The 18404-nt window shown below is 48.2% G+C and overlaps 1 protein-coding gene across 4 annotated transcripts in view; it reads right to left on the bottom strand.

The window, feature by feature from the left end:
* The window catches only part of LOC119953088 (transmembrane channel-like protein 6), a 119777-nt gene that overhangs the window by 43146 nt on the left and 58227 nt on the right, over positions 1-18404 (bottom strand). For 3 of the 4 annotated variants that reach the window (XM_038776921.1, XM_038776919.1, XM_038776920.1), the window contains exon 3: positions 978-1156. In XM_038776921.1, the coding sequence (XP_038632849.1) occupies positions 978-1036 (59 nt within the window). In that variant the 5' untranslated portion in view covers positions 1037-1156. Of the gene's footprint in view, positions 1-977; positions 1157-18404 lie in introns of those variants that run through there. The other variant, XM_038776922.1, reaches the window with a different exon arrangement.

Below are 18404 nucleotides of genomic sequence, written 5' to 3'. Positions count from 1 at the left end.
GGTTTCTTACGCACTTCATGAAGAGCTGGAAGACTCAAAGCCATTTTCTCAGCATTCAGCTGCAGAAGTTGTTCCGAGGGTGGCACATTTCTTAAAACAACCCGATTTTGAGCCAAAATGAAGGGCAAAGCCCAGGAATCAACAACAACAAAAAAATCCCAACGCCTTGTTGGCAAGTTACCCGTTGGTATGAATACCGCAAGCCTTTCAATCAAGTGTAAGGCAGGGGACGTTGCAAATGTCATTCCTACAATGTCAAACAGCTGAGCTATAATTCCACCATCACCAAAATTAAAGGACAAAAATTCCAAAATTCAGTGTGGCAAAATGCATTTGTGCTCCTGAAAGATCGGAGAAGAATATTCATAAATTAACAACAAAGCATTTGTTTTAGGGATGTAGACAGAATAAGGATCACGCCGTGGACAAGCTTTCTTGTTTGCCAAAACAGTATCTTACTTACAGTTAAAGTCTGAACTTCTTATTTGGGCAGGTGAGGGAAGGGAGAGGAGGGGAGGAGGAATGAGAACCAGCAAGGTGTACAAAATTTCAGGGAACATTCATTGAAGACTCCAAGACCAACAGACATTAGGATGAGGAATTAATCCCAGTTCTGACCAAACAAAAACCCAAATAAAAATCGGAGTAGAGTTTAAAGCAATTGCTGTCGAAAAGTCGCTCATCTACATAGAACATCTAACTACTGTGGCATGCTGTCACCTCAATAAATCAAGTCCAAAGGGCAGAAGGAATTTCCCTCTTATCTGATTAATAACTATCTACTTCAAGGCTAGTAATCTCCCTTTGATCTAAATCATCAGTTACAGTTTGAAATAGTTTGAAATTATAATCCCATTTATATTAATTTGTGATACCTGAAACAAGCCATTTTTAAAAAAGGGGAGGGGTGGGAGCAGAGGGTGCTGCAATTTCTTGTGGAAGCAGGAAGTAACTCTCCGGAAGAATAAATTACTCACCTGATCTCTAGGACAGCATCATCATCTGCATCTCGGTAGAAGTCCACACTGTGCGCCATGGTGTTTAAGTGAACCCTTTTAAGGTTTACAACTTAGACAAGGTTAATGGTTGCTCAATCAGCTTCTGTCATCACTTTCAATGAACCACTTCATAGCTTTAAGACCAGCTTCATTGCCACCTAACGGAAGAAGATTGAAAAAGATGCTTCATTATACTTAATGTACCAGTAGACTGAAAACATCACGTCACTGCATATCTTACTTCTCCAACAAACAAAATAATAAACAAAGTTACAACACGGGTGCACTTGATGTTGGAAAAAAATCCCGGAGTATTTGAGAGGCATAATTAAATAAAATGGGTACTGAACTTGAAAGTAATAAGCCAATTACTCCAAAAACCTCATCAAATCCCCATGCCACGCCAAAGCACTTGGCAGTGTTGCCAATCTCCAGCCCACCCGAATCCGTCTCCATGCCACCAATGATGCGAAGGCCAGGACATTAGCACCAGGCACATCCGGAACCCCAAAAATAGCCACTAGGGGACAAGATTCCAGCTCAATATTTAGGATCGCCGACATGATGTCGAAAAAGTATCTCCAGAAACCCATCAGCTCAGAACAGGACCAGAACATGTATGTGTGGTGTCGGCCCCCTCGAGCAGCACTCGCACCTATCCTCCATTCCCTCAAAAAAGCAGCTCATGCTTGTCTTAGTGAGGTGCACTCAAGACACTACCTTCAGCTGGGTATGGCTGTCTCGCAAACGACGACTTAGCATTCACCCTCTGTAGTGCCTCACTCCACAGCCCTCGTCCAGTATTGGCCTCAACTCCTCCACCCCTTTAGCTTTCATCCCCTCCACTGAACTCAACTCTTCCTCCGCTATCTGTGCGTACATGCCAGGTGTACTGTCCTCCTCCGACCCCGCGCTGGAGAGAATCCACTCCAGTAAGGATGATGGAGGCACCACCGGAGAAATAAAAAAAACTTCAACAAAACTTCGTACCTGGAGGTACCTAAACATGTCCGAGCCTAACACCCCAAATTGTTTCTGCAGCTCCTCCAAGCTGGCAAACTGCCCCGCCAGAAACAGATCCCCAATTCTCTCCAGCCCTCTCTGCCTCCATGCACAAATCTGGCATCCAGGCTTGCTAGCTCAAACTAGTGGTTCGCATAAATGGGAGTTAGCCTTGAAGCTGCCCCAACATAAAATGCTGGCAGAACTGCCTCCATATATTTAGCGTGGCCACCACCACTGGATTTGTTGAGTACGGAAGTGGCGCTGTTATATATTCCCACAAACATGTCCCCCTATGTGACTCCAACTCCGAGAGAGTGCCCAGACCTTCTCCCCATTAGCCACCCAATAATAGTACAGCAAATTTAGTAATGCTAAGCCCCCCAGGCCACACACATTCCAAGTGACTAACCAGCCAACTCCAAATGCTAACCGCCAACTCCAAATGCTAACCAGCCAACTCCAAATGCTAACCAGCCAACTCCAAATGCTAACCAGCCAACTCCAAATGCTAACCAGCCAACTCCAAATGCTAACCAGCCAACTCCAAATGCTAACCAGCCAACTCCAAATGCTAACCAGCCAACTCCAAATGCTAGCAAGGTTCCCGCCCCATCTCAGTTCTGCCCAAAAATCTCCATAACAAAGGCCTGCAACCCCCATGCCCTAGGCTCACCTCTTACCCCAATGTCCCAAACCCAGCATCCTCAACATGCTTCTCACTCCCTCCAATTACTAAATCAACCCCCCCCCCCCCCCCCCCCGCCCGCTCTACAATCTCCCACTAGTCTTCAGGAAAGAATTTCACCCACCAACTTCTCAAGAAAAAGGACAGCAAAAACATAAAAACTATGGGTGCGATTCAACTGAATGGGAACAAGTTCCATAGTGAGCGCGTTTAGCCACGTGTTTCCAGGCGCCCGCAGCACCGAGAAACACATGGCGATAAAATGCCGCTTGTGCTAAATAAGGAGCCTCAGCAAGGAATGTGTTCTACACCATTTTCTACACCGAGGGGTTCCACTAACCTGAACTCCTCAGGATAGTGAGAGATTGGACACCATTTTTATATGGCTCCCCGATCTCCGAGGCCCAAAGGGGCCTCCAACCCCCACAAATGCCATTTCGTCTAGTCCCTGTTTGTGGGGATCAGTGCTGAACGGCGCTCCGAGGTGACAGAATAGATCCCAATGTCTCGGGTGCCTCGGGAATCTGCACATTAAAGTGAGACGAGCTGTCTCGCTCTAATATGCAGATTTTCTCAAAAGTGATCCCACCCACAATGGACGGGATTTGCATCGCAATGTCTCGCGCGATCGCGTTAGATCTCCCACGGCATTGCGAGTCACGTAGATCCCGGAAGCAGGATCTCCCAGCTTCTTTAGGCCATTTTGTGCCATGGCGAGCTGCTTTTTGCGCGCAGCGTGGCTGTTGGATCGTACCCTATATTGCAATATTTACAGTATTTACAGTCACCCGACCCAACTTACACATACAGGAAAAACATACCACCAACCCACCTCAAACCAGTCCCAGTCCTTTATTCTTGATGAAGGCCTCAGCCTGCTCCAGCATAATGATCCCTTAAGTCCAACGAGACCACCTCGAACTGCACACCCTTATTGTACAGCACCAACTTCGCCTTATTATTTATTTTTATTTATTTATTTATTTTAAAAAATAAATGTAGAGGACCCAATTCATTGTTTCCAATTAAGGGGCAATTTAGCGTTTCCAATCCACCTACCCTGCACTTCTTTGGGTTGTGGGGGCGAAACCCACGCAGACACGGGGGGAATGTGCAAACTCCACATGGACAGTGACCCAGAGCCAGGATCGAACCTGGGACCTCGGCGCCGTGAGGCGGCAGGGCTAACCCACTGCGCCACCGTGCTGCCAGTTCGGTACCAGTGTCCTGGTAGATGCACACCATCACAATCAATGATCTGACTCTTCTTAGCCCACTCCAGGACCCGCTCCTTCCTCTGGTAACTGTGAAATTGGATGCGGTGGGTCGTTCGGCTGCTGCTTCTGCCACAATACCCGATGCGCCATGTCCAATTCCGGAGTGGCAAACACTTCAACCCCGCCCAGCTACCGAGAGAACATTTCTGAAAAATACACAGGTTGGCCTCGGGCCCTCCACTCGCTCCGGCAAGCCCACCACTCTGAGGCGCATACACCTCGACCCGTTCTGCAGATCTCCCACTTTGGCCTTCAGGCCCTTAATCCTGTCCGACACGAGCAGCATCTCAGCTTCCAACAACACAAGCTGATCTTCATGCCCGACAAGGCATTCAGCCTCTCCCCTTGCTCCTTCACAGCTTTGACTGTCTTGCCCAGCTGCTCCCGTGTTGGGCCCAAAGCCTCCTCGATTGTCACTTTAAACGATACTTTAATCTCCTTCCCTTGCTGCTCGAATTGGCCATCCATTTGCCAAACTTCTCCAACTCCTGCACCAGCACCCCAGGCAATGTTTCTAACGTGATGGGGCGGCCACCTCCACCACCTTTTCTCCCGCAGATTCCTGTGTCGAACTCACAACCAGGGGTTTCTTTCCCGTAGCCTCTGTCAACAAGGCTTTTGACATTCCTCAATAAACGTATCCGAACTTCACACCAATCTACTGGGTTAGAACCCAAAATCTTCCGAAAAAAACTGGCAAAAAAGGGTCAAAATACCGGGACCTGGGCAGGAGCAAGCTTTTGTGGGTCCTACTTTCACAAGCCATCACCAGAAGTCTCAAATTCTAATTTTAATATTAAATATGGAAACTGCTCAAAAGATGCCCAATTTGTACTAAACGGTCAAATTACTTTAAAGACTACTAACCATGATTCAGTGCAAACAAAATATGTGGGAATTTACGCACTGAATTATGTTTACATTTGTATTTGTATCTTTTTTGTTATAAAACCATAAAATGCCTCAATAAAATGTTTGTGGGAATTTCTCTTACAAATATTTTCAAGTCATTTCCCAAGGTATGTGCCAGCAAACTCCATTTATTTATTTTTAAAAATAAATTTAAAGTTCCCAATTCATTTTTTCCAATTAAGGGGCAATTTAGCATTGCTAATCCACCTACTCTGCACATCTTTGGGTGGTGGGGGCGAAACCCACGCAAACACGGGGAGAATGTGCAAACTCCACACGGCCAGTGACCCAGAGCCGGGATCTAACCTGGGACCTCATCCCAGCAAACTCCATTCCAGCAACCAGGAGTCAATCTGTACCCTTTAACATGGTTTGCATTTGGGACTTCCGGTGGCAGGGGCGCGCAGGGCGGCCGCAGCGCGAAGAGCTCCCGCCAGTGGCCACGAGTCACGGCGATTTCGGGGAAATCCCCGAGTTTTAACACCCCCCCCTCCCCCGGACTATCATCGGCCTCTGGGACCGTCGCGGGTAGCCAGCGGGGCCGGTGAAGAACCTCGCGCGGGTGTCGGGCGGCGGGGGCTGAGGCGCTGGGCCCTCCGCAGCATCGGGGGCAGAGCAGTGGGGGCGGAGCTACGAGGAAGCAGAGGCGCCAGGCCCGAGTCCAGGGCACCATGTAAGTGGGGTGTCCCCACATCGGATGGCCCCCACCTAGGGGGAAGGAGGTAGGATGAAGCCTGGTCCCAGGGGCGCTCTGGGTGAATGCAGAGGAGAAAGAAAGAAAATTTGAAGATTTAAGGAAGTTTGGTGAAGTTTCTTTTTTCTCTTCCCCTTTTTTTAATAAAAACGAATAATTCAGATTGATGAAGGACAGAAGGGTGGAGGGGGAGAGAGGAGAAGAGAAAGTAAAAAACAATAAGCCGCTAAAGGATGCGAAAAGCAGCGCCGAAGAAAGGAGGAAACGCGGGGTCGCCGCTGAAGGAGAAGACGAATAAAAGTGGTGACAGGAAGGCGGAAGCCGAACTGCAAAGCGGGGCCGCACTATTTACGGTGGAGAAGATGACCGAGGTGATGTTGGTGGAGCTGTTTGCGAGGCACATGGAGGCCTTGAGAAAGGAGACGGCGGTCGCATTGAAGTCAATGGTGGAGGAGGCATTCGCCCCAGTGGAGAGGACATTGGCCGAGGTGCGAGAGCAGGGCGAGAAGATGAAGGAAGTGGAGGAAGCCGTGTCACGACACAGCGACCAGGTCACCTCAGTGGAGGATGAGCTGCGGAGGGTTGTGGAGGTTAACAGTGGACTCCGAGCAAAGCTTGCAGACTTGGAAAACCGCTCAAGGAGGCACAATTTGAGAATTGTGGGCTTGCCCGAAGGGACAGAGGGCCCAAGGCCAACACAATACTTTGCTAAGAAGTTGGCGGAGCTGATGGGGGAGGGTGAGAACCCCTCCTGGTACGAGCTAGACCGAGCTCATCGGTCGTCAAGGCCGAAGCCCAAAGTGAACGAGCCGCCAAGGGCAGTAATGATCTGCTTCCATAAGTTTTGCATTCAGGAGACGGTATTAAACTGGGCGAAGCAGAATGGCGAGGTGCTATGGGATCGTACTGCAGTCCGGATCTACCAGGACTTGACAGTGGAGTTTGCAAAAAGACGAGCGGCGTTTGGGCGAGTGAAGGTGACATTGTACAAGGGGGTGCGATTTGGTATGGTGTACCTAGCGAAGTTGAGGGTAACGTATAACGGCAAAGACTTTTATTTTGGGACAGCGGATGCGGCTGAGGCGTTCGTGAAGGCAGAAGGCTTGGGACAGACATGAAGAGCGAAGCTGGAAGAGAGACTGTGGACTATGTTTGAACAGCCGGAAAATGTATAAATGTTATAACTTTCTTTTTACGGATTTGTATTGTAATTTACTTCTCTTTCCATTGTTACAGAGTTCAAGTTAATGGTGGGTCGATTGGCGTTCTGTGTTGCGACGGTTAAATGTTATGTTCGTGAATTGTAGGGGTTGGATTGTTGGGTTTGTTTTGTTTCTTTCTCTGGGACTGGGTGGAAAGGGAGGCTATGTCTTGGCCGGGGGGTGGGGGGAAGAAGCCACCCACACTAGCTAGCTAAAGTCAGCTAGTGAACGGAGGTGAGGGGAGAGGAGGGCTGCAGACGTTGGAGCCTGGATAGCAGGCGTCAATGGGCCTACAAGGCGAGCGGGAGGGGGGGGGGGGGGGGGGGGGGGGGGAAGGGATGGATGTTGGGGGATGTTGTTTCGGGGGGAAATGTAGGGGGGGCGGGTTCTCGGGAGGGGGGGGAAAGGGGGTCGATGTTAACAATGGACAGGGGCAGGTCAGGCTTATGGGGCAGGGCCCGGGGGTATGATGATGGTGGATAAGAAGGGGATCCCTCAGTAAGGATAGTCACGTGGAACGTGAGAGGGCTAGGAGGTCCGGTCAAGAGGTCAAGGATGCTTGCGCATCTTAAAAGTTTGAAAACCGATGTGGCAATGCTGCAGGAGACTCACTTGAGGGTGAAGGACCAGGTGAGACTTAAAAAGGGCTGGGTTAGCTGAGTGTTTCACTCTGGATTTGATGGAAGGGCTCGAGGGGTAGCGGTGTTGGTCAGCAAAAGAGTACGCTTCCAGATGGAGAAGGTGGTGGCAGATCAGGGGGGTAGATATGTGATTGTGGCAGGGGCGCTGGACGGGAGATTAGTGGCGCTGGTAAGTGTACACGGTCCCAATTGGGATGATGTGGGATTCGTGAGGAAAGTTTGGGGCCATTCCTGACTTGGACACACACGAGCTGATTGTGGGGGGGGGGGACTGGAACTTGGTGCAGGAGCCAAGGTTGGACAGATCACGGCCGCGCTCGCTGGTCCCATCGGGGGGGGGGGGGCGAAGGCGCTGCCTGGGCTAATGGTGGAAAGGGAGGGGAGGACCCTTGGAGGTTCCTGCACCCAGGGGAATGGGGGGACTCATTTTTCTCAACAGTCCATAGGGTATACTCGCGGATCGACTTTTTTGTGGTGGGAAAGGCTTTGCTGGCTGGAGTCAAGGGGTCGGAATACTCTGCAATTGCTGTGTCAGATCACGCGCCACATTGGGTGGATATGGTGCTGGAGAAAGGGGTAGTGCAGACGCCGGGGTGGAAACTGGATGTGGGGCTTTTGGGGAAACAAGTATTCTGTGAGAAAATTGAAATGGTAATTAAGGAATATGTAAGATTTAACTGTACGGGTGAGGTGTCGAAGGCAGTCGTCTGGGAGGCTCTAAAGGCGGTGGTGAGGGGTGAGGTAATTTTGTTCAAGGCCAGGGTGGACAAAGAGGAGAGGTTGGAGCAGCAGAGGGTAATAGATAAGATGTTGGAGGTAGATAGGAGTTATGCAGAAGATGGGGACACAGTTGCCGGGGGCGGCGGGGGGGGGGGGGGGGGGGGGGGGGGCACTAATCACGTGTTTAGGGTAGTTTCCAAGGTGGTGCACGTGAAACTAGATCCGGATCCCCGGGAGGCCATATTCGGGGTGTCGGACAAGCCAGGGTTGGAAACGGGTGCGGAGGCAGATATCATAGCCTTCGCCTCGTTGATCGCCCGAAGGCGGATCCTGTTGGGATGGAGAGCAGCCTCTCCACCCTGTGCCCTGGCGTGGCGAGGGGACCTGTTGGAATACTCGACTCTTGAGAAGGTTAAGTTCGAACTGAGGGGAAGCTCGGAGGGGTTCTACAAGTCATGGACACTATTTATTATGCACTTTCATGAACTGGATAACATCGAACATTAGTTGGGTGGGGGGGGGGGGGGATGATGTGTGTTAAAGATGGCTATGGGTAATCCCTGATTCCTTTTTTGTCATTTGTTTATGTTAACATGCGGGCTCATGTTTGGGGATTGATGGGAGGATGGGATCGTTGTTATTGCTGTGGGGTTTGACATATTTGTTGTTGATTATTGTTGGTGGGTGTAAATTCGGGAGAAAAATTGTGAAAAAGGAGAATAAAAATATTTTTTTTAAAACATGGTTTGCATTGTTAATTATGATGCTTATTTATAAATACCATTTAGTTCTGAAGTTTCAAAACCATATCATTCTGTTTTTAGCGGAAAATAACATTTAGTGAAAACTAAAAGAGGAAGTAACAGCGTCAAAAGCAGCCTTCACTATTCAACAGTTCGGTTGCAAATACAAAAGGCAAAAGCAACCAGCTGGAACAGTACTTACTGTCCGATATGAAGGCATTACTCAACTGAGGCAAATAAGATGGGGACTGCTACATTGATGGAGCATTCAATCATTTTCAGTGTTCAAATAGAGTGAAGGTATCATAGGTGCAGAAACCAAACAACTGCTTTAAAGCGGAGCAGGAAATCGTCATCAGCTGCAGGAAAGTAACTACCGTGTTACTTCCTGTTGTTACCTGCTGTCTATGTTTCTGACTAGCTATGTGTCCATGATGTTTCACAAACCTGTGTCTGTGGAGTTTCTCTTCTGATCTTATCTTTAATGTGGAGATGCCGGTGTTGGACTGGGGTGGGCACAGTAAGAAGTCTTCCAACACCAGGTTAAAGTCCAACAGGCAAACCTGTTGATCTTATCTTTGGAATTGTTTATATTTTCTTCTGTCAGGCTATTAGTTGCCATTATCCATGTAATAATAATAACCACCTTTATTGTCACAAGTATGGTTCCATTAACACTGCAAATGAAGCAGTGGGGAAGCACGGTAGCCTTGTGGATAGCACAATTGCTTCACAGCTCCAGGGTCCCAGGTTCGATTCTGGCTTGGGTCACTGTCTGTGCGGAGTCTGCACATCCTCCCCGTGTGTGTGTGTGGGTTTCCTCCGGGTGCTCCGGTTTCCTCCCACAGTCCAAAGATGTGCAGGTTAGATGGATTGGCCATGATAAATTGCCCTTAGTATCCAAAATTGCCCTTAGTGTTGGGTGGGGTTACTGGGTTATGGGGATAGGGTGGAGGTGTTAACCTCGGGTAGGGTGCCCTTTCCAGGAGCCAGTGCAGACTTGATGGGCCGAATGGCCTCCTTCTGCACTGTAAATTCTATGTAATAAAAAAAAAGTTACTGTGAAAAGCCCCTAGTCGCCACATTCTGGCGCCTGTTTGTGTACACAGAGGGAGAATTCAGAATGTACAAATTACCTAACAGCATGCCTTTCGGGACTTGTGGGAGGAAACCGGAGCACCTGGAGGAAACCCACACAGACACAGGGATAACGTGCAGACTCCACACTGACCCAAGCCGGGAATCGAACCTGGGACCCTGAAGCTGTGAAGCAACAGTGCTGCCAACTGTGCTACCATGCTGCCCACGTATCACACTGCATTTAAATCAAGTAATCGAAAGGTCCCTTCCCCCGGCTGTGATAATCCCAAACCAAAGCACCAGCAATGATTACATTGGATCAGCTCAAAAGACTTTTAAAAAATTCGTCAAGATTTATATATTTCAAGAAAGTGAATTAAGTTCGGGAAAATTTAAGAATTCAGATATCATAGACATAAAACTTAATATTGATCGTCCTGAAGCAGCACGGTGGGGTGGTGGTGAGCACATTTGCCTCACGGCGGGTTCGATCCCGGCCTTGGGTCACTGTCCATGTGGAGTTTGCACATTCTCCTCATGTGTGCATGGGTTTCACCCCCACAACACAAAGATGTGCAGGCTAGGTGGATTGGCCACGCTAAATTGGGCCTTAATTGGAAAAATTAAAAAATATATATTGATCATCCTGTGCTTTCCTCAAGAATAATCGAAAGTACAAATAAGAAGGGTCTGATGAACATCTAATCAAAAAAGATGATAAAAAACTATGGTCAAACTGTCGAGTTGTCTGTTTATTATAGGTGTACAAAAACCCAAGAAATGCACTTGTCTTGAACCAACAGGCTGCATGATGAGTTTTTAAAAAAATAGTCCATTTTCTCACCTACCTGTTCAGAAGTGCCAGATCCCCTGCAAAGGTGGCTGGTTATCTGCAACTTAGTTACCAAAATCAGGAGCAGCTCAACAATCCTTCAGATTTACCCCACGGCAGCTCCACGTCACCCATCCCTCACCACAAAGTGGGAGGAAGAGTTGGGAGAGGGTATGGTGGAGGGGTTCTGGTGTGAGGTGCTTCAGAGGGCGAACACCTCCACATCGTGAGAGAGGTTGGGGCTGCTACAGCTGAAGGTGGTGTATAGAGCACACCTTACAAGGCCGAGGATGAGCCGGCTCTTTGAGGGGGTAGAAGATGTGTGTGAACATTGCGTGGGGGAGGGGCCCGTAAACCACGTTCATATGTTTTGGTCCTGCCCAAAGATGGAGGATTACTGGAAGGAGGTGTTTCGGGTAATCTACAAAGTGGTGCACGTGATACTGGATTCGGGCCCTCGTGAGGCCATATTCGGGGTGTCAGACCAGCTGGAGTTGGAAACAGGTGCGGAGGCAGATGTTGTAGCCTTCGCCTCGTTGATCGCCCAAAGGCGGATCCTGTTAGGATGGAGATGAACCTCTCCACCCTGTGCCCTGGTGTGGCTGGCGGGGGGACCTGCTGGAATTCTTGACGCTTTTGTTTTAAAAACCATACAAGCTGGATGTTTAAATCATCCTGAACTGTGACTGCTGTTTCAAACATATTAACCGTGCGCAACCTCTGATGTAATTTGAGGCAATTACTTTGCTTACCGATTATTCAGAATAATTCCAGACAAGGCGGGGCTCAGATTGAATGAGGCATCCCAGAAGGGAGTTCCTCTCAGACTTCCCTATTGGTACAGCAGCTAATTTTATAATCGTCATGTTTGTACTCTGAGACCTGCATTACAAGCGACACCCCTGCTTCGTGGTAAATAGAAGTGACTGAGAGTGCAGTGCTTGGTGTTCTTCGATTTACATTCTGTCCCTTCACCTCTCGAGTCTGGGTTTACTCCGCTGACTGTTAAAGGTCTGACCTGAAATAAATTTGTGCAATCTCAAACAAGCTTGAAAGAGAGGTGACGGTGACAGTAATCCAGAGGCCTGGATTCTGAGAAGATGGGTCCAAATACCCCCATGGCAGCTTGTGGAATTTGAATTCACTTAATAAATCAGGAATTGAAAACATCTCCAGTAATGGTGACCGTGACAACCTTTTCATTGATTGTTGCAAAAACCCATCTGGTCCATTGGGATGGTGTGCCCCTTTAAGGCGGCGAGTTTCCGGAGAGTCAGGTGACCCATTCGGCCAATCAGGCTGGAGCACATGAAACCTGGGGCGGAGCAGGGTTTTCTTGTTAGTTAGAATTTGGAGTCGTGGAATATGGTATCCTTTTATCTCACTCTATATATAGTTACTTACCTTAATAAACTATTTATTTGTTGATCTCCATGGCGATCGTCAGTCTTTCAAGATGCTACATTTGGCGACGAGGATTAACCGGAGTGCCTTCATATTGCTACAGTAGTCCGGACAGCAGACCTTTCGTGGATGCCTTTCCTCTGAAGCAAAATCATTCGGCAGTCTGAGAGTGTCAAAACGCTCCTTCTTGGGAAACAAGAACCATTCAACGCTAACTCGAGGTATGGGAGCTATTTGTCGAAAGTCTGCGCTACTTTTATGGCTAATGAAATTGGTGTGGTAGGGGGTGGAAGAGAGAAGAGAATCAGCGGGTAATGCTAAAGCCTCTGGGGCGCTGACCTGATTAGGAGTCTGGCTTCTCCAAATGCCTCCCACTCCAAAACTTTCGAGCAGCTTGTGGAATCAGTCAAGGGATATTATCACACAAAGCCCCCGGTATAATGCAATGATATGAATTGAATTTGATGACAAGAGCCCCAGGGGATACAAGCGCAGCATTCGTGAAGCGACTAAAACCAATGGCTGAACAATGTGAGTTCGGGTCTGCACTCAATGACATATTGAGAGACAGGCTAGTCTGTGGTGTTAACAGCACGGCCATACAAGAGAAATTGTTAGTATGGGCAGAGATTACCTTAAAGAAGGCATAAGACGTCGCCCAAGCTATGCAAATTGCTGAAAGGGAGTGGAGGGAACTTTAGAGTGTACAAGCAGGTGAAGCCCACCAAGATTGGTGGGAAGCTGCTGGCAGGACGCCAGGGACTGAGGTGCAGAAAGTAATGAGCAAAGAGGCTCGGAGCAAAAAAAGAGAGTACAGAGATATAGAGAATTTGGTCCACAGACCAGGAGCTATGAAGAATGCTACCAGTGTTGCGGAGATCACCCCCAGGAGAGATGCAACTTCAGGGAAGCAACATGTTATGCCTGCAATAGGAGGCGGCACATTAGGAGCAAGTGCAAGGCTAGGAAAAGTCTATAGGGGGCCAACAAAAATAAATAAATCAGACTCTAGGGCACAGTGCTGAGAATAACCCTGAAAACGGATCTGAAATATGCTGTTTAAACAACATTAAGATGGGCAATTGTGCTTATGGTAAACAGTCAGCAGCTTAGAATGGAGGTGGACACCGGTGCCTCCACTTAGGTGTGATGTGGAGATCCCGGCGTTGGACTGGGGTGAGCACAATAAGAAGTCTTACAACACCAGGTTAAAGTCCAACATGTTGGTTTCAAACACTAGCTTTCGGAGCGCAGCTCCTTCCTCGGGTCATCTGAGGAAGGAGTTGCGCTCCGAAAGTTAGTGTTTGAAACAAATATATTGGACTTTAACCTGGTGTTGTAAGACTTCTTACTGTGTCCACTGAGGTGAGCAAATGTATTGTTATTTACAAGGTTTAATCAGGCCAGCCACATATACTGGGGAACCTTTAAAGATCCTGGGAACAACCATGATGCTCGAGAGCTACCGGCACCAGCCAGTTCATCTGCCTCTAATAGTAGTGCAGCAGGGCCAAGGGCCACGACTGATGTGCCGAGATTGGCTTTGCCAAATGAAATTAAATTGGCTAGAAATCTTCAAAATTAACAAAGGAGATTTTCAGAAAATCTTTTAAAAATACAAGGAGGTTTTCCATGAAGTTAGACATGACACAGGATCTGAAAGCAAAGATTTACGTGGGTCCTGAGGCCACATCCAAGTTTTACAGAGCCCGACCCATCCCCTGTGCCTTACACGAGAAGGTTAAGTCTGAACTCAAGCAACTGGAAGAATTAGGCATCATCAAGTCGCATTCTTCGGAGTGGGCAGCTCCCACCGTGCCAGTGCTGAAGCCATGTGAAACCATTAGGATCTGTGGGGGCTACAAATTAACCATGAATCAGGCAAAAAAATTGGACCGATACCCAGTACCAAGAATTGAAGGTTTATACGCTAAATTAGCTGGTGGTCTAACTTGCACTAAACTTTATATGAGCCATGCGTACCAACAATTAGAGTGAGACAAGAAATTCAGGGAATATAAATGCCAACAAAGGCTTATACCAGTACACCGGAGTCACATCAATTTTCTAGTGCACAATGGAAAGTTTACTACGACAGGACTGACCTATGGTGGTTGTCTATCTAGATGATGTACTAATTACAGGAGCGACCAAAGACGACCACCCAACAAATTTTGAAGAAGTTTTAAAAGGATTTACAAAGGCTGACGTAAGGTTGAAAAGAGAAAAAAAATGTATGTCTAAGCTCAGGAAGTGACGGACTTAGGATTCAGGGTAGAAGTCAAAGGGCTGCACCCTATGGAGGAAGAAGATAAAAGCGATGAAGGAAGCACCTGCCGCAAAAAATATGTCAGAATTGAAATCCTTTTTAGGAATGGTGAATTGTTACGGAAGATTTATTCCTGATCTTTCCGTAATGTTGGCACCACTACACACACTACCCAAGAAGCACCAGAGGTGGTATTATAGAGAGCATCAGAAATAAGCCTTTGAACAGGTTAAACTCGCTTTGCAATCGTCCAGCCTCTTGGTTCATTTTGACCCCTCAAGAGATTATTTTTACCTGTGACGCATCTCCTTACGGAATCGGAGGGGTTTTAGTGTACAACATGGAAGATGATGCAGAAAGGTCTATCGCATATGCCTCGAGGACTCTGACCAATGATGAATAAGCTTACTCCCAAATTGAAAAAGAGGGCTGAGCTGTCATCTTTGGAGTATAAAAGGTCCATTAATAAGTCCATGGGCAACATTTCACATTAGTTGCCGACCACAAACCCCTGCTGGGTTTATTTAGGCAAGATAAAGCCATTCCCCCCCATAGCTTCAGCTGAGGTCCAACACTGGGCTCTATTGTTAGCAGCCTACACGTATACATTTCAACATAGGTCGGGCACACATTTTAAAACCTGGACTCTTTAAGCCACCTTCCCCTACCTGTAAGTATACCACATCTACCTGTACCACAGGAAATTGTTCTTGGTTTAAACTTTCTCAATACTTTGCTAGAGTTGGCATAACAGGTCAGGTTTTTGACCCAAAAGGACCCTTTATTATCTTGAGTTAAGGACATTGTCCTTCATGGCTAGCATTATGAGAACAGGTCTGAGCAGTTACGACCTTTCAGATAAGATAAGGCAAGTTAAGTTGTGAAGACTGCGTATTATTATGGGGAGCAAGGGTGGTCGTTCCTACTGCCATGAGAAAGCTATTATCATAAGAGCTGCACTGTGCCCATCCTGGGATGACAAAGATGCAGATGCTCACTCACAGTTAGGTGTGGTGGCCCAGGAAGGATATCGACATAGAGAATCTGGTCAAACAATGTGACCAATGCCAAATGTAGCAAAATCTGCTGGCTGCAGCCCTAGTATACCCTTGGGAATGGCCAGGTTGACCATGGGTGTGATTACACGGCAAATCTTTGGGTCTATTCATGGGCACATTGTTCTTGATCATCTCAGATGCTCACTCCAAGAGGTTGGACATGAATGAAATGAAGTCCACAATCTCATCAGCAACGATAGGAAAATTGTGACAGACGTTCACCACCCAGTAGCTGCCAGAGGTGCTGGTCTCAGATAATCGGACAGCTTTTGCTAGTGAAGAGTTCTAACATTTCATTTTTTTTAATAAATGTTTTTTATTGGGTTTTTCAACAAGGTATAATTAACGTTATGTACACAAAATAACATATATATATATATATATATATATATATATACACATATTTAGAAGAGAAGGGCACACCCCAACATAAAATACAATAAAATATGAAATAGAATAACTGGTGGGGTATTGTGCATCAGCTCGACAGCGGCAGCTCTATACACCTGGCATAATTATTTACACCTCGTGAGTAGGCAACTGTTTGCCGGGGGGGGGGGGGGGGGGGGGGAGTATACATTTGGGTGCCGGGGAGATAATTACAGTGTGCGATACTCGGCTGTGTTGTGTGCTGTTGTTGCCTGCTTCTCCCGGACGGGTCTCGCTGCCGTCCCGCGCTCGCCTCCGCTTCTGCTGCTCCTCCAGTCTTCCAACTTTATTTTCCTCGTTCCCCGCTCCTGGTGATGTCATGCACGTTTTGGCATCCCGTGCCTTCCTTCTGGATCCCGTTTCCCCGCCCCCCCCCCCGCCGGTTCACCTCTCTTGTGCCCCCCCCCCCCCCTCCCTCCACGGTTCACCTTTCTTTCCTCAGGTTTAACTGTCCCCCCCCCCCCCCCCCCCCCCCCCCCCCCCCCCTCCAGTCTATCTCTCCCTTTCATGCCTTGGCTACCGTCCCCCGATTCTTGATTAATTTCCCCTGATTCTTGGCTACCTGGCTATTCGTCCTCTTGTTCGTTGGCCACAAACAGGTCCCGGAACATTCGCGTGAATGGCTCCCACATTCTGTGGAAGCCGTCGCCTGACCCTCGGATGGCGAATTTTATTTTCTCCACTTGGAGAGATTCCGAGAGGTCGGACAGCAAGTCAAGGGTGGTGCTGCTGACCGCCAGCCAAACAGGATTCTACAGCGGACGATCAGGGAGGCAAAGACAAGGGCGTCCGCCCTCCTCCCCAGGAATAGATCTGGCTTGTCCGAGACCCCGAAGACCGCCACTTTCGGGCATGGCTCCACCCTCACCCCCACCACTTTGGACATTGCCTCGAAGAAGGCTGTCCAGTACTCCACAAGTCTGGGGCAAGACCAGAACATGTGGGCGTGGTTGGCCGGGCCTCCTTTGCACCGTTCACATCTATCCTCCACCTCCGGGAAGAACCTACTCATACGGGTTCTTGTTAAGTGGGCTCTATGTACCACTTTTAGCTGCGTCAGGCTGAGCCTTGCGCACGTGGTGGTGGAGTTGACCCTATGCAGTGCTTCGCTCCAGAGTCCCCACCCTATCTCAATCCACAGGTCCTCCTCCCATTTCTTTCTTGTTGCGTCCTTTTGAAGGTGGCGTCAGTCAGTGCTGGTGTGAACCTATGGTTGTTGCAGATGGGAGCTTTGTCCGACATTTTGGTCAGGCCAAATTGCTGCCGCAGTTGGATTGGAGGGTGGCTATCACCACCGGACTGCTGGAGTGTTTTTTTGGGTGGGGATGGGAGTGCTGCCATGGCAAGGGCCCGGATGGAGGTCCCCACGCAGGAGGCCTCCTCCGCGCGCACCCACTCGGCCTCTGGCTCCTTGATCCATCCCCTTATTAGTTCTAACATTTCATGAGAATCAACGGCGTTCAACATATTCAAACTTCTCTCCACCTCCCTGCCTCAAATGGACTGGCTGAGAGCGCCATCCAAACATTCCAGGCCACCATCTCTGCAAACCAGGCTGGCCCATTTCCTGCTCACCTATAGAAAAACGCCTCATGTCACCAGGAGGTGTTACACCTGCCGAGTTGCCAATGGGCAGGGGCATTAGAACACATTTGGATCTGGTATTCCTCAAATTTGGCAACAAAACAGAATGCACAGAAGAAACATTCCGACTTAAAGTACATGCGAATTGGATGACTTTGTACATGTAAAGAATTTTGGTGCTGGTCCAAATGGATCCTTAGAATGATCATGGCCAGAATAGATTCAGTATCACATGAAATACATGTCCAGGGAAAAGGAATGAAGAAGCACCTGGAACATTTGAGAAGACGTAAATTGCACACAGGTTCAGTGGGGCAGTCCGCCCTTTGTTTGCCTGTCAGTGATATTGCTACAGATGAAAATAATGCGACAGCAAACTACCCCGCGGAAGTGCCAAGTAATATTCCAGAAAATTCCAGGAGAGGGGATTATCTGCACGGATGCACCTTCACAAGCGAGAGTCAACCACCGAGGTTCAAACTGAAGTTACCTCTCCTGCTAGAGCACCCGCTGGTGAATTATGACGGCCCCAAAGGATCAGGAAGTCCCCTACTTAACTTACAACGGTCTGTGTTGAGATTCATTTGTTGTGCCATGTTGCAAATAGTTCCACTGTTATTGAAATGTGTTAATCACAAACTTAAAGGGGAGAAAAAGTAACTCTTGGTTTATTCGTTGATCTACTTGCGTGGTCGCCAGTCCTTAACGATACTACATCCACTGAAGCCCTTTAGGGAAGGAAATTTGCCATCTTCACCCAGTGTGGCCTGCACATGATTCCAGACTCACAGTAAAATGGTTGACTCAACTGCCCTCCGAAATGGTCTAGCGAGTCGCTTCGTTCAAGGGCAATTAGAAAAGGGCTAAAAAT

Source organism: Scyliorhinus canicula, chromosome 18, assembly GCF_902713615.1.
Source record: "Scyliorhinus canicula chromosome 18, sScyCan1.1, whole genome shotgun sequence".
Taxonomy (NCBI): Eukaryota; Metazoa; Chordata; class Chondrichthyes; order Carcharhiniformes; family Scyliorhinidae; genus Scyliorhinus; species Scyliorhinus canicula.
Note: the sequence above shows the minus strand (reverse complement) of the source record. Positions and strands in the feature narration are given on the sequence as shown.